At 39.5% G+C, this 13,494-nt stretch overlaps 1 protein-coding gene across 1 annotated transcript; it reads left to right on the top strand.

Moving 5' to 3' along the window:
• Positions 1-9,899: 9,899 nt before the first annotated feature.
• Positions 9,900-13,287, top strand: SLITRK1 (SLIT and NTRK like family member 1). The gene has a single exon (XM_077768062.1). It carries the CDS (start codon positions 10,002-10,004, stop codon positions 12,090-12,092), a length of 2,091 nt encoding a protein of 696 aa, XP_077624188.1. The 5' UTR covers positions 9,900-10,001; the 3' UTR covers positions 12,093-13,287.
• Positions 13,288-13,494: the final 207 nt, after the last annotated feature.

Raw genomic sequence — 13,494 nt, 5'->3', positions numbered from 1 at the left:
GGATTTGTTTTAATTCTTTCCACTTAGTTTTTAAGTCAAAGAGACAATATTTATAATTTGTGGAACCCATATTCTTCAAAGACAATTCTTTTCCTGCAGGTTGTATGCTAAAAAATAAACAATTCAAAGTAGTGAAATTCACAAACATAACAAATAAGCTAACCAATTAAACTAAATCCAAACTAAAATCAAGCACTGTGAAGTCAATTATAGTGATATGTAAAAATCCATGGCTGTGCACAAAAGCATTTTAGAAACTTCCTGTAAAATGAATTTTTGCAAAATTTGCCCCTTTAATTAAAACCTATTATTTAAAAAATTATCTAAGAAAACAACAATTTACCATATGAGTTTTAAAATGCAAATTTAGTATCTAACACAATCATATGTAACATGGTTTTTAAACTAGTAAATTTTCTTTATTTAAAAGTTTTCATTATATTTGAAATAATCTTTGCAGATATATTTTCCAGACCAGTCAGTGTATTTTTTTTAGCATGATAATTTCAAGCTGTAACATACTGAAAAGAGGAGGAGTAAATTAAAAAGCGAAGAAAGACGGAAAGAGAATATTATAAAGGCTTAGAAGAATAGAAATTGTCCATTATTGGGGCACCTAGGTGGTTCAGTCAGTTAAGCCTCTTGATCTCATAGATTGTGAGTTCAAGCCCTGCATTGGGCTCTGTGCTGTCAGTTCAGAGGCCGGAGCCTTCTTCAGATTCTGTGTCTCCCTCTCTCTTTCTGCCCCTCCTCTGCTTACACTCTATCTCTCTTTCTCTCAAAAATAAATAAACACTTATTTTTTTTTTTAAGTTTGAAAACAAGAAGTTGTCATTATGTGTCCAGAATCTTCTGTTCTCAAAAGTAAGTTTTCCAATTTTATTGAAAAACAAATGATGATAAAGAAGATTTAGTCACTTTACCAAAAATCATACTAATGGGAAACAAGCAACTTGAGATAGAAAACAACACTTCTGAAAACATATATATACACATACAAACATATGTATGTGTACTATATATGTGTGTGTGTATATATGTACATATATTTCTTTATTAACTTATGTAAATCAACTACCAGATATGAAATCACACCCTACGCTTCATGATAGCTTTAGAGGGAGGACAAAGGTTTTGGACAAAGCAAAATACTCTGGAAAAGGGAAACATCACTGTGATTTAGATACAAATTTCAGCTTGAAATAATTGGAAACTGAGTATAAGCATTGTATATTTAATAAATGGCTATAATACAGGTGCTTGTTCAAGAAGAAACAGAAATGTAGCTAGTTAGCCTCACTGCAGGGACACAAATAGAATGAGAATTGATCGGGGCACCTGGGTGGCTCAGTCGGTTAAGCGTCCGACCCAGGTCATGATCTCATGGTTCGTGGGTGTGAGCCCCACGTCAGGCTCTGTGCTGACAGCTAGCTCAGAGGCTGGAGCCGGTCTTCAGATTCTGTGTCTCCTTCTCTCTCTGACCCTCCTCTGCTCATGCTGTCTCTCTCTCAAAAAGTAAATAAAACATTTTATTTAAAAAGTTTTTAGAAAATGAGAAATGATAACAAAAGTCCCTCAAGGGAATTATGCAAGCTATGCAATCTAACCACCAACATCAGCTTACCTTCCAGGATGCTCCTGGAGATCAAACAAGTGAATATATAACTGAACAGCAACCAAGTTAAAACTGAGCAGATCTACTGGGCATAAAGCCTTATTTCTCAATGCCACCTCCAAAATGACACTGGGTTTTCAAACATGATTACAAAATTTGAATTTGTGTTCTGCTGTGTCTGTATCACAATATTCGGAAACCCTGAACCATCATTGTCTCAGAAGTAGCCCCAAATTACCTACTTTCTTGTATAATTATCTTAGATAAACTAGCATTAGAAAAAGGATTGGTAAAAATTGGGAGGGAACAGCCAGCATAATCCAGAACTTTCTTGGGAAAACGGGAATCTACATCCAGTCACCTCATTCCCACCCAGATCAGTCAGATTTCCTGATTTACTCAAGCAGAGAAGCCATTTAGAAAAAGGTAACTGGGTAGCTCACAGAATCTCCGGAAAGATCGGAGAACCAGGCTGGGTACATTGACAGGAAAAAAGTTGCCCCATAATCAAAATTGGTTGAAGCTGGGCTGTAGCATTCCTCTGCTGAAGATGGTGCTGCCCATGCTGGAACCAGCAGCAAAACGCTTTCAACAACTCCTTCCTTAGCCCTGGACCCTGAGAGGTTCCCTGCTACAGTTGTGCTAGATACTCTCATTCCTGCCATTGCTACCATAGCCAGAGGTAATCCTTCCATTTCCTTCCCCACATGTCACTAGGTCTAATTTCAAAACCCAGACACGTGAGCCACGTCATATGATCTGCCCTAGCCACCAGGAGATCTGGGGAAATGGGTGTCTAATGATTTTACCACTTATGATATTATATGTGGTTTATCTCTAAATAAGACTTAAAAGGTGGAAATTGACTGGTATTAGGAATGGAGTAAGAGATTCTCTCATGAGCTAGGTGTACTGCAAAGTATGATTCCTGAGTTTGATGCCAAAGCCCATGATACTTTCACTGCTCTAGGCAACTACTCATGTGAGATAATGCTTTTTCACAGCCTAATAGTTACCGTAAATATAAGAACTGCCAATTCCAACCGATTAGAAAATAGCATGTTTTCTAGTTTAATAAATACTATTTAACCCTTTTTTCTTGGGCAGTTTAAATGCCCTATAAGATTTCCATTCTTAATATCAAAATCAAAATGAGTTACTAGTACTTAGTGCTTGTGGAGAAATCTAAAAGAGATGGTGTTGACCTTTTTTGTCAGCTGATTAGACACTAACCATCTGCATGATGTATTTTAATGGTCATCACAAAAAGACATCCACATCTGTTAAATGTATCTCGATCTGGCCTGTAATAGTGCATGTGATTCTACCTTTAGACATTTATTTCTCTGGATCAAGATATTATATAGTCAAGAATCGAGAGTGAAAATGTAACTGGTGGCATTGTCTGTCTTGCAGTTTATACATTCTGATGCTTTGCACACATTATGTATTTTATGATTTATTATCCATACAGTGTATACATGCTTGTGTATGACTAGTGCACACGTGTGTGTGTAAAAGTAAATAAATGATTTTAACACTCTTTTTTGAAAACTGATGAAACAGAATTTGGGTATAATACATTTTTAAATGGTATATAATCTTGACATCATATGAACATTTGAAAGACAGATAGTCAAATTTTGTCCTTAAATAAGTCCCAAGGAAGACATAGTAATGCATATAACACAACAATAGCATAACTAGTGGGACAAAGAGAAAGAAAGAAAAGATTTCAGAAAGAAAATAGGTGGAAAAAAGACAACTTAGTATCTTTAAGATTTTTCCATAGCTCTGAAAAAACTAACAGAATAGCAAATATTTCTGTTTTCATACATTTGTTTTGTTTTGTTTTTATACATTTTTAAAATTCAACCAATAACCTGAAAAGTTAACCTCACTGGGTCGATAGACTTTCATGATTTTTAATCTTTTATATTCACAACTAATTTCATTATCCACTTCCTCTTGCAAAAGCAGCAACATGTACCTATCATTAGTATCATCACACAATTATTTGTTGTCAACCAGGTGCATGGTACTATACTAACTCTTATGAGATATACCAAGTGTAGGTTAGAAACTCATTTTCTAGAGAAAAAAAATCACAAATACATGCATGATAATACAAGAAAATATAAAAGTGCATATAATGCATGGAAAACATGAAACCTAAAATGTACCTAAAAATTTCACAGATCATTTCACTTCCCCAGGTAACTAGTTTGTGAATTAATCCTATCTCGGAGCTTTCTAACTCTAGTGATCTGTCCTACTCAATTTATCACTAACTTACCTACTGCCTTATTTCACCGGTAGAGTGTACATATCATACATATTATGTGCCCATTACTCTGCTAGATGACAGATATAAAAATATAAAAGAATTTTATTCTTTCAAGAATATTACCTTTTAGTGATGAATCAATGCCACAAACAAATACCTTTTACAAGAATACACAATTTATTAGTTATTTTACTGAATACATTACGCTGAAAAGGCTGGAGATGCATAGATGGGTTGGTCTGGAAAGGACTCACAGAAGTGATTTTAAGCTAAAACATGTCTTAGAACTTAAACAGCAATCAATAAATAATTGTAAATTGAAAATTATTTGCTTAAGTAAATGGGTCAGCTTGGCTTTACTGTACTGAACTGATTAGAAAATAATTTAAATAATAATAAATAGTATTGGTAGGGGTTTAAGGAAATAGCAAATCTCATCTACTGCAGGTAGAATATAAATTGGCAAATTTTTTGAGTGAACAGCTTGTCAATTTGTATAAAAAGTCTTAATATTATTCCTACACTTGACCTGGCAATTTTACTTCTAGGAATCTGTTATAAGAAGATAAATGATGTTCATAGTGATTTTAGCACAAGTTTCTACTTTGCAGCATTATTTATAAAAGCAAATGTTTTAGTAAGAACTAAATATTCAACAATGTGAAATTAGTTCAATGTGAAATTATTCTATGCCATGCACATGATTCCGCCTATAATATGATATGATATGATATAATGTATAATGGTTGTTTAATAACATTGAATGTTAACAAATAAGTATTAAGTGCAAAAAATGTATTGCAAAACATGTTTGTGGATATTTTTACTAATTTCTGGGTGTTGGATTTCTGTGGATTTTATTTTACCTTTTTGCTGTTTTCAGTGGGGCGCCCGGGTGGCTTAGTCGGTTAAGCGTCCAACTTTCGCTTAGGTCATGATCTCGCGGTTCGTGGGTTCGTAAGACAAATTTTTAAAAGTAAAATTAGTTCTGTTAAAAACAAAACAATAGGCCCAAAATGGAGTCACTTATGCTAAGCCCTGCATCACCAAACTAATACTTAATTCATTTTGGCTCTCCCGGAAGTGGAATCTTAAATCAGCATTAGTGAGGGAATCAGTTCTAGGAACTTTTTCCATGATGGTTTTGCCTTCTGAAGTCATGTAAAATGAGAATTAACTTGGTACTCCACTCCTAGAAAATTATTTACAATCATACAAAAAGAAACTATAGAGAAATAAGGGGAAATCTTACATTCTAAACATAATAGTTTATAGGTATAATTGATTTATGTTCTCATCACTTAGTTTATAATTTGTACCACAGAAGAAATAATTCCAACAACTCCTTTATCTTGTGAAATGACAAGGATAGTAGCAGATTAAACTCAGCACCAATGAATTCTATTCTACAGTGGTTATTACATTTATTCTTGGTTTCAAGCTCAACTGAATATGCAAATACATTAATAAAATATCCCAACTCCAAATGTTAAAAGTCTAAGAAGGCAGGAGACATTGGAGTTTCTCTGAAATTATTTTTAAAGATTTTGGAATCGGGAAAAAAAAGCATGAAGGGACCAAAAATTCCACAAACTTCAGTGAATTAATTTACTAGTAAGGAAACTGACCCATGGAGAGCTTACCTGAAGTAACAGATTTAGAGCAAATAAGAAGGACTTAGGAGTGAGAATAAAAGTTTAGCTCATGAGGGTGTAGTTTTGTTACCTCTGGCAAAGTCAACTGATATTATTCAATCTTGGTAAATTACTCAATACTCCTCAGTTTCAGTTTCCACCTCTATAAAATAGAATAATGATATTAAATTCACTATACACGAGTTTTTAGTAGTTCCCTCTGGAATAAAAAGCAGGGATGAGTGAAGACTAAAGATGGACTTCCTATAGATGATTTTGTATTTCTTAAATAAAAATGTATTTCTTTAAAATTAAGAATCAAAACTGAATACTTTTAAAATTATTGTGCATTATAAAGAATGAAAACATCTTAAATTTAACATTTGTTATATATTCTATTCTTCCATCTTAAATATACAGTGCACATATGCATGGAAACATCTGGAATTTTGATGCAACTTTGGGGAAATAGATAATAAATGGATTACTCTACTTTAATCATAATGATTTTGTGATATATGTATATGTAACTTTTGTCACTTGAGAGATGACCCTGTTGAGGAAGAATAAGAAAATATCAACATTTAATAATACAATTGAAATCCTTCTAGCCACAGCCCAGAAACAAAACTACAGCCCTGAGCAAATATTATCAATTCTCATCATCATCTGGAGTATTCTTTATCTCAGGCTCCTGAGATCATCTGTTATGAGAGGCAAAGCAATTGAAGTGGTTCACTTGAGCTCAAATAGATACAGTAGAACCCTTTTAAAAAGAGTTCATGCCTAAGAAATGTCCCCCTAAGGCATTAGAAATGTTTAGATCACATACACATTGCCATATTTTTTTTTCCCACCAAGAAATTTACTGTTATACTTGAAGAGTTAACCTTTGGAGGGATGAGAATGCTTTTCTGAACTGCTTTATTTCTCTGAAGTACATTTATTATGACAATAATATTTTTAAGAAAAATTTTGTTGGCTCATTAATGAGGGTGCATTTTCAATAGAACTGCATGTGTGTGTCTGTGTTGTTAGCTTGCAGCTTTGTTACATAGGTAATGTTACCTTAATATTTTCTTCTGATTTGATTGCTCATTTGACACTGCCACATGCCTTTTCTTAGAGTACAGAGATAATAAACTATTTGAGGAGGGTAAACTCCCCCCCCCCCATTGTAATGTATCTAAGTAGGAAAACCCTGATTGTAAATTTGCTAATGTGACTGGTACTTTGAGAGGCAAGAAGCAATCAAAGAATAGAGATAGAATTTAATGTGTGGGGGAGGGGTGAAATATGAATATCACTTGCTTGCTACGTCAATTCTGTTCATTTAAAATCAACTGAAATATGTTCTTTGAGTCTCTTCACATAAAGAATTTATTCAGTAAGTTGAATAAACAAGTAACCAATTAAGTGAAAAAGTATGATTTTAGATGATTACCATCAATAGGTTTCTTCCTAAACAGACAGCATTTCCTGTCTCTCTTTCAGAGCCTTGCCTACCCCTATCAATCACAGACACTGCAAGAGGCTTCCTTCCTTTCACAGGGTGCTTTCTGGGTCCAAGAAGTTTCAGACCTGAGTCCTATTACAAAGATACAGAAATATCCTTCCTTCCAGTTTAACTCCTTCAGCACTTCTGTAGTTCTCTACTGCATAGCATTTTTTCAGTGAGATCCTTTCAGATTAAGTGCTTTCTCTTTCTACATGTGGTAATGGGTTAAATTAAATAAGAAGGAATTGTTTTAGAAGTGTAATATGTTGTTTAAAAAAGCCTCTACTCTCTCTCTCTCTCTCTCTCACACACACACACACAACACACACACACACTGAACCTTCATCCATGCTCCCCTACTGAATTTCACCAGAAGACAATACATTTGATTTTATTTTATGACATTATTATATGTATATATATTTGAAAACTACCTCCCCCAAAGAACTAGCTTCTGGACCCAAGAAAAAAAAATCTACTTCTCTGAAGTTCCCTATCTCCAGTCCTTCCCAGAATTCTTTAACTCTCCAGCCTTTACAAAATGCACACATGCTTGAATTTTGGATCTTTTACTCAGATTATTAGCAGGCATATTAACAGCTGTCCAACTGCATAACACATAGTTGAAATGGAAACTGATATAAACATATTTCTGCTTTGGCTGAGGAAAGGGCATCATCACCACCACCACTGCTGCTGCCATCATCATCATCATCATCATCATCATCATCATCATCATCATCATGTCCTGTAAATTCAAACCCTAAAATGTGCATAATTCTAAGAATGCATTGACAGAAAAAATTTTGACTCTGACAAGAAAAGTTAGCAGAACAGCTGACAAGCAACATTCTCTCACCATTTCTCCCCTCTCAGGTGTTTGTAGAACTTGGTTTATATAAGCTCCATCTAAGTTTGAGGAACCAGATGATTTTTTCCCTGGGAAAAGCCCTAGTCAGGATCAGCTAGCACCAGTGGCCCAGAGAAGAGAAACTACCTGCTACCTGCAGAGAAGGTTCGAACAGGGCCTTAAAGAACGGCGATTTTTCTCTCTCTCTCTTTCTCTCTCCACCCCCTTCTCTCTCTCCCTCAAAATGCAACTGGTTATTTACTTGTATGCGTTTTAAAATCGTCCATTCAGATTCGGAAACTTTGTGTGTATGAGTGAGTGAGAGAGAGAGAGAGAGAGAGAGAGAGAGAGAGAGAGAGAGAGGCGCGGGTGCCAGTCTGACAGTGGGTTTTTAAGAGCACTCACGAATCGTATTGGGATTTTTTTCCTGCTCCCTCCCTCCTTTTCCGGTTCTCTGTGAAAGCTTTCGGATCTGGAATCAAAGACGCAAGCAGGCATTGTATTTTCGCCTGCAGACTTAAATAACATTCAAGAAATATCATCAGAGAAACCTAACTCTCAACTACCAAATTGACTAAAATCTATTCCAAGTTTAAAAAAGAAAAAAAGTATGTGCCTAAATTGTATCCATGCAACAAAAAATTCATACACAAGTATATAATTTAAAAAAATATGATATGATTATACGTTTCAAATAATCAATTTAAACATAGCAAAAAAAAAAGAGGTTTCAAAGACATCAAATAGCATAAAACATTGTACTGCAGAGACGGAAGAAATGCATTTAAAGCACCAATGAAAATGGCGTGCAGTATAATTACCTCAAATTGCTGTTCGCTTGACACCCTGACACTAATTTTATTCAAGCCATTGGGAAATAAATGTTTTAAAAGCACTCCTTTCCAAACGCTGGAGCCAGTGGGGGCTGTGAGGTCATTAAGGAAAGGAAAGGGTAAAGTTTTCAGCACGCAAAAAAGAATTAAATAATCCATTTAAAATAAGCGTCTATGTGGATCGACAGCCTTTAATGCCCACATTTTTAACGCTTGCCCTGTACGTGGATTGATTTTTTTTTTTTCCTTCAGCATTCCCTCACCAGATGGATTTTTGCTACTGCAGATCAGCAGAGGGTGTCAGATCTTTCAGAGTGCACCAGGCTGGAACAAGCAGAGCTTCTTAGCAACTCTCCTCTACCCCCTCCCCATTCTCGCGCTCTCTCCCTCCCTCAGTCAACTCGCCCCCNTCCACGTAATTCCGAAAGAGCAGAATAAAGAGGAGAAAAAGAAAAGAAGAGCTAGTAACCGAGAGCCGGAGCCCAGAAAAAAAGGGCTGAAGAGGACCGAAGGGGAGGAAAGGGAAAGGATGGACAGCCACAAAACGCAGCGATTGCGGAAATTTTCCAGCGCCATTGGCTCGGCAGCGTGAGTCCTTCGGTCGGCCGCGATTTCAGCACCGGGGGGACTGGACAGCACCTCGGGGGGACTTCTGGGCATCCTTCAACCGAAGCAAGAACTCCATCAGCTGCCTCAGCTACAGAAGCTGCCGAAAATCCTGCTTTGTATCAGAGAGGCAAGGTCAGTCCGACGCACAGCCATGCACAGGCAGTGCGCCCGTACTACGCTGCAAACCCTCTGCTTGTTTCTCTAACATGCACTTGCTTCTAATTACTAGCATTGTTCTCTTCCTGATTAGTGAGGACCACTAGATCAGATTCCGTAAGGGTGTATTTTTAATTTATACGTATATATTTAACTTCTTTTGGTAATTTTTAAAGGGTTGAGGGAGAGTGGGATTATTTTTTCTACTTTTTCTTCTTCTTTTTCTTCTTCTTTCTTTCTTTTTGTTTCTTTCTCTCTTTCTTTCTTTTTTCCTCTTTTGCTTGCCTTGCACTACGTGCCTGGATAGTTTGTGGATATAATTATTGACTGGCGCCTGGGTTGTTGCAGTGCGGGGGGGTTAGGGAGGAAGGAATCCACCCCCACCCCCCCAAACCCTTTTCTTCTCCTTCCCTGGGTTCGGACATTGGAGCACTAAATGAACTTGAATTGTGTCTGTGGCGAGCAGGATGGTCGCTGTTACTTTGTGATGAGATCGGGGATGAATTGCTCGCTTTAAAAATGCTGCTTTGGATTCTGTTGCTGGAGACGTCTCTTTGTTTTGCCGCTGGAAACGTTACAGGGGACGTTTGTAAAGAGAAGATCTGTTCCTGCAATGAGATAGAAGGGGACCTGCACGTAGACTGTGAAAAAAAGGGCTTTACGAGTCTGCAGCGTTTCGCCGCTCCGACTTCCCAGTTTTACCATCTATTTCTGCATGGTAATTCCCTCACTCGACTTTTCCCTAATGAGTTTGCTAACTTTTATAATGCGGTTAGTTTGCACATGGAAAACAATGGCTTGCATGAAATCGTTCCTGGGGCTTTTCTGGGGCTGCAGCTGGTGAAAAGGCTGCACATCAACAACAACAAGATCAAGTCTTTCCGAAAGCAGACTTTTCTGGGTCTGGACGATCTGGAATACCTCCAGGCCGATTTTAATTTATTACGGGATATAGACCCGGGGGCCTTCCAGGACTTGAACAAGCTGGAGGTACTCATTTTAAATGACAATCTCATCAGCACCCTACCTGCCAACGTGTTCCAGTATGTGCCCATCACCCACCTCGACCTCCGGGGAAACAGGCTGAAAACACTGCCCTATGAGGAGGTCTTGGAGCAAATCCCTGGCATTGCTGAGATCCTGCTGGAGGATAACCCGTGGGACTGCACCTGTGATCTCCTCTCCCTGAAAGAATGGCTGGAAAACATTCCCAAAAATGCTCTGATCGGCCGAGTTGTCTGTGAAGCCCCCACTAGACTGCAGGGTAAAGACCTCAATGAAACCACGGAACAGGACTTGTGTCCTTTGAAAAACCGAGTGGATTCCAGTCTCCCGGCGCCCCCTGCCCAAGAAGAGACCTTCGCTCCTGGCCCCCTGCCAACTCCTTTCAAGACCAATGGGCAAGAGGATCATGCCACCCCAGGGTCTGCTCCCAACGGAGGTACAAAGATCCCAGGCAACTGGCAGATCAAAATAAGACCCACTGCTGCGATCGCGACCGGCAGCGCCAGAAACAAACCCCAAACCAACGGCCTGCCTTGCCCTGGAGGCTGCAGCTGCGACCACATCCCAGGGTCGGGTTTAAAGATGAACTGCAACAACCGGAACGTGAGCAGCTTGGCTGATTTGAAGCCCAGGCTCTCCAACGTGCAGGAGCTTTTCCTCCGAGATAACAAGATACATAGCATCCGAAAATCGCACTTTGTGGATTACAAGAATCTCATTCTGTTAGATCTGGGCAACAATAATATTGCCACGGTAGAGAACAACACTTTTAAGAACCTTTTGGACCTCAGGTGGCTCTATATGGATAGCAATTACCTGGACACGCTTTCCCGGGAGAAATTCGCCGGGCTGCAAAACCTTGAATACCTGAACGTGGAGTACAATGCAATCCAGCTCATCCTTCCCGGCACCTTCCATGCCATGCCCAAACTAAGGATCCTCATTCTCAACAACAACTTGCTGCGGTCCCTACCCGTGGACGTGTTCGCTGGGGTCTCTCTCTCTAAGCTCAGTCTGCACAACAATTACTTCATGTACCTTCCGGTGGCAGGGGTACTGGACCAGTTAACCTCCATCATCCAGATAGACCTGCACGGGAACCCTTGGGAGTGCTCCTGCACCATTGTGCCTTTTAAGCAATGGGCAGAACGCCTGGGTTCCGAAGTGCTGATGAGCGACCTCAAGTGTGAGACGCCGGTGAACTTCTTTAGGAAGGATTTCATGCTTCTCTCCAATGACGAGATCTGCCCCCAGCTGTACGCGAGGATCTCGCCCACGTTAACTTCGCACAGTAAAAACAGCACTGGGTTGGCGGAGACCGGGACGCACTCCAACTCCTATCTAGACACCAGCAGGGTGTCCATCTCGGTGTTGGTCCCGGGACTGCTGCTGGTGTTTGTCACCTCCGCCTTCACTGTAGTGGGCATGCTCGTGTTTATCCTGAGGAATAGAAAACGATCTAAGAGAAGGGACGCCAACTCCTCGGCGTCCGAAATTAATTCCCTACAGACAGTCTGTGACTCTTCCTACTGGCACAATGGGCCTTACAACGCAGATGGGGCCCACAGAGTATATGACTGTGGCTCCCACTCGCTCTCAGACTAAGACCCCAGCCCGGGTAGAGCATGGGAGCGAGAAGGCGTTGCGCCCCCACCCCCAACCAATCCCCCACCCGGCCGGCATCCCAGGGGTCAGAGGAGCCCAGACCCAAGTCCAGCGCGCCCCCGAGGCTTTATGGACATAAGTAAATAAATAACTGTGAACTCGCTCCACTGAGAGGGTTTGACCCCTTAGCTCCCTCCTGGAAACAAAGAGCAGACTGTGGCGAGCTGGGAGAGCGCTGCCAAATCGCTCTTTGCAAGCGAGCTCCTTTTGATAAAAACCCAGCAGGGGCCCTGCTCGGAGAACTCGCCCTCTGCGTTGGGGCGGACAGGGATGGCTGCTGCGCTCCCACACATATATACGTATACCCACATCTATATAGAGAGATAGATATCTATTTTTCCCCCTGTGGATTAGCCCCGTGAGAGGGGGGGCGTGATGGCTCCCTGTTGGCTATGCAGGGACGGGCAGTTGCACGAAGGCATGAATGTATTATAAATAAGTAACTTTGACTTCTGACAAAAACAAAAAGTGCTGCATGGCTCGCATGGAATCCACGCGCTCCAGGGACGCTGCCTTCCTCGGCGACTGGAGACGGCGTCACGTTCACAGCACCCACCCTCTTACCTGATAAGTCCCATCGTATCAAACTTTCTATAAACAAAACACAGTATAATCAGAAAGTGCCATTTCGCCATTATTTGTGATCGGTAGGCAGTTCAGAGCGTACGTACTTTACTGTGAAAAAAAAATGTAAAGGTTTTATTTAAGACATTTGCATGGCTAATCATCGGTCCATTTTATGAGTTAAAAATGTATTTTGTTGAGCGAAGTTTTTAGGGGTTGTTTTGGGTTCTTTTATTTTGATGGTGATGTTTTAACCTTTTTTTTTTTTAGGGGGAATATTTTTCTATACATATCCAATAATGCCTTTCATCTGAATGTAAAATAAGTACCCATGATTTCTATTATAGTATCAGTGTAATTATAAAAAAAAAGATTTTGAGGCAGTTAAGCATGACCAATTAATGTCATTATAGTGCTTAGGCTGCGATCTTATGGTAGCAATTCTGTGCTGGTGTAAATCTTACTTATAAAGTAGGAAAAAAGAACCGAGGAAGCACGTGAAACTTACTAATTCTATTCGAGGATTTTATAATGGCATATTTTTTCAGTATTAAAGTGAAAATGTTTTCAACTCTGGGTCCTTACATTTTTCCAGCTTCATGTTTGCAACTGGTAAAATGGATTTGGGGTGGAAGGGACGGGGGAGGGGGACGGTTGGGGGTGGATCCCTTCTAGAACTATATCAAGGCTCTTTAATCGTTTTACTTAGCTTTTTATCCTTTACGTAGCTCCCCTCCTCCTCCATCCCCACCCGGGCTTTTTCCTGCCTTCCCCTGTC

Source organism: Crocuta crocuta, unplaced genomic scaffold (assembly GCF_008692635.1).
Source record: "Crocuta crocuta isolate KB4526 unplaced genomic scaffold, BGI_CrCroc_1.0 scaffold709, whole genome shotgun sequence".
Classification (NCBI taxonomy): domain Eukaryota; kingdom Metazoa; phylum Chordata; class Mammalia; order Carnivora; family Hyaenidae; genus Crocuta; species Crocuta crocuta.
Note: the sequence above shows the minus strand (reverse complement) of the source record. Positions and strands in the feature narration are given on the sequence as shown.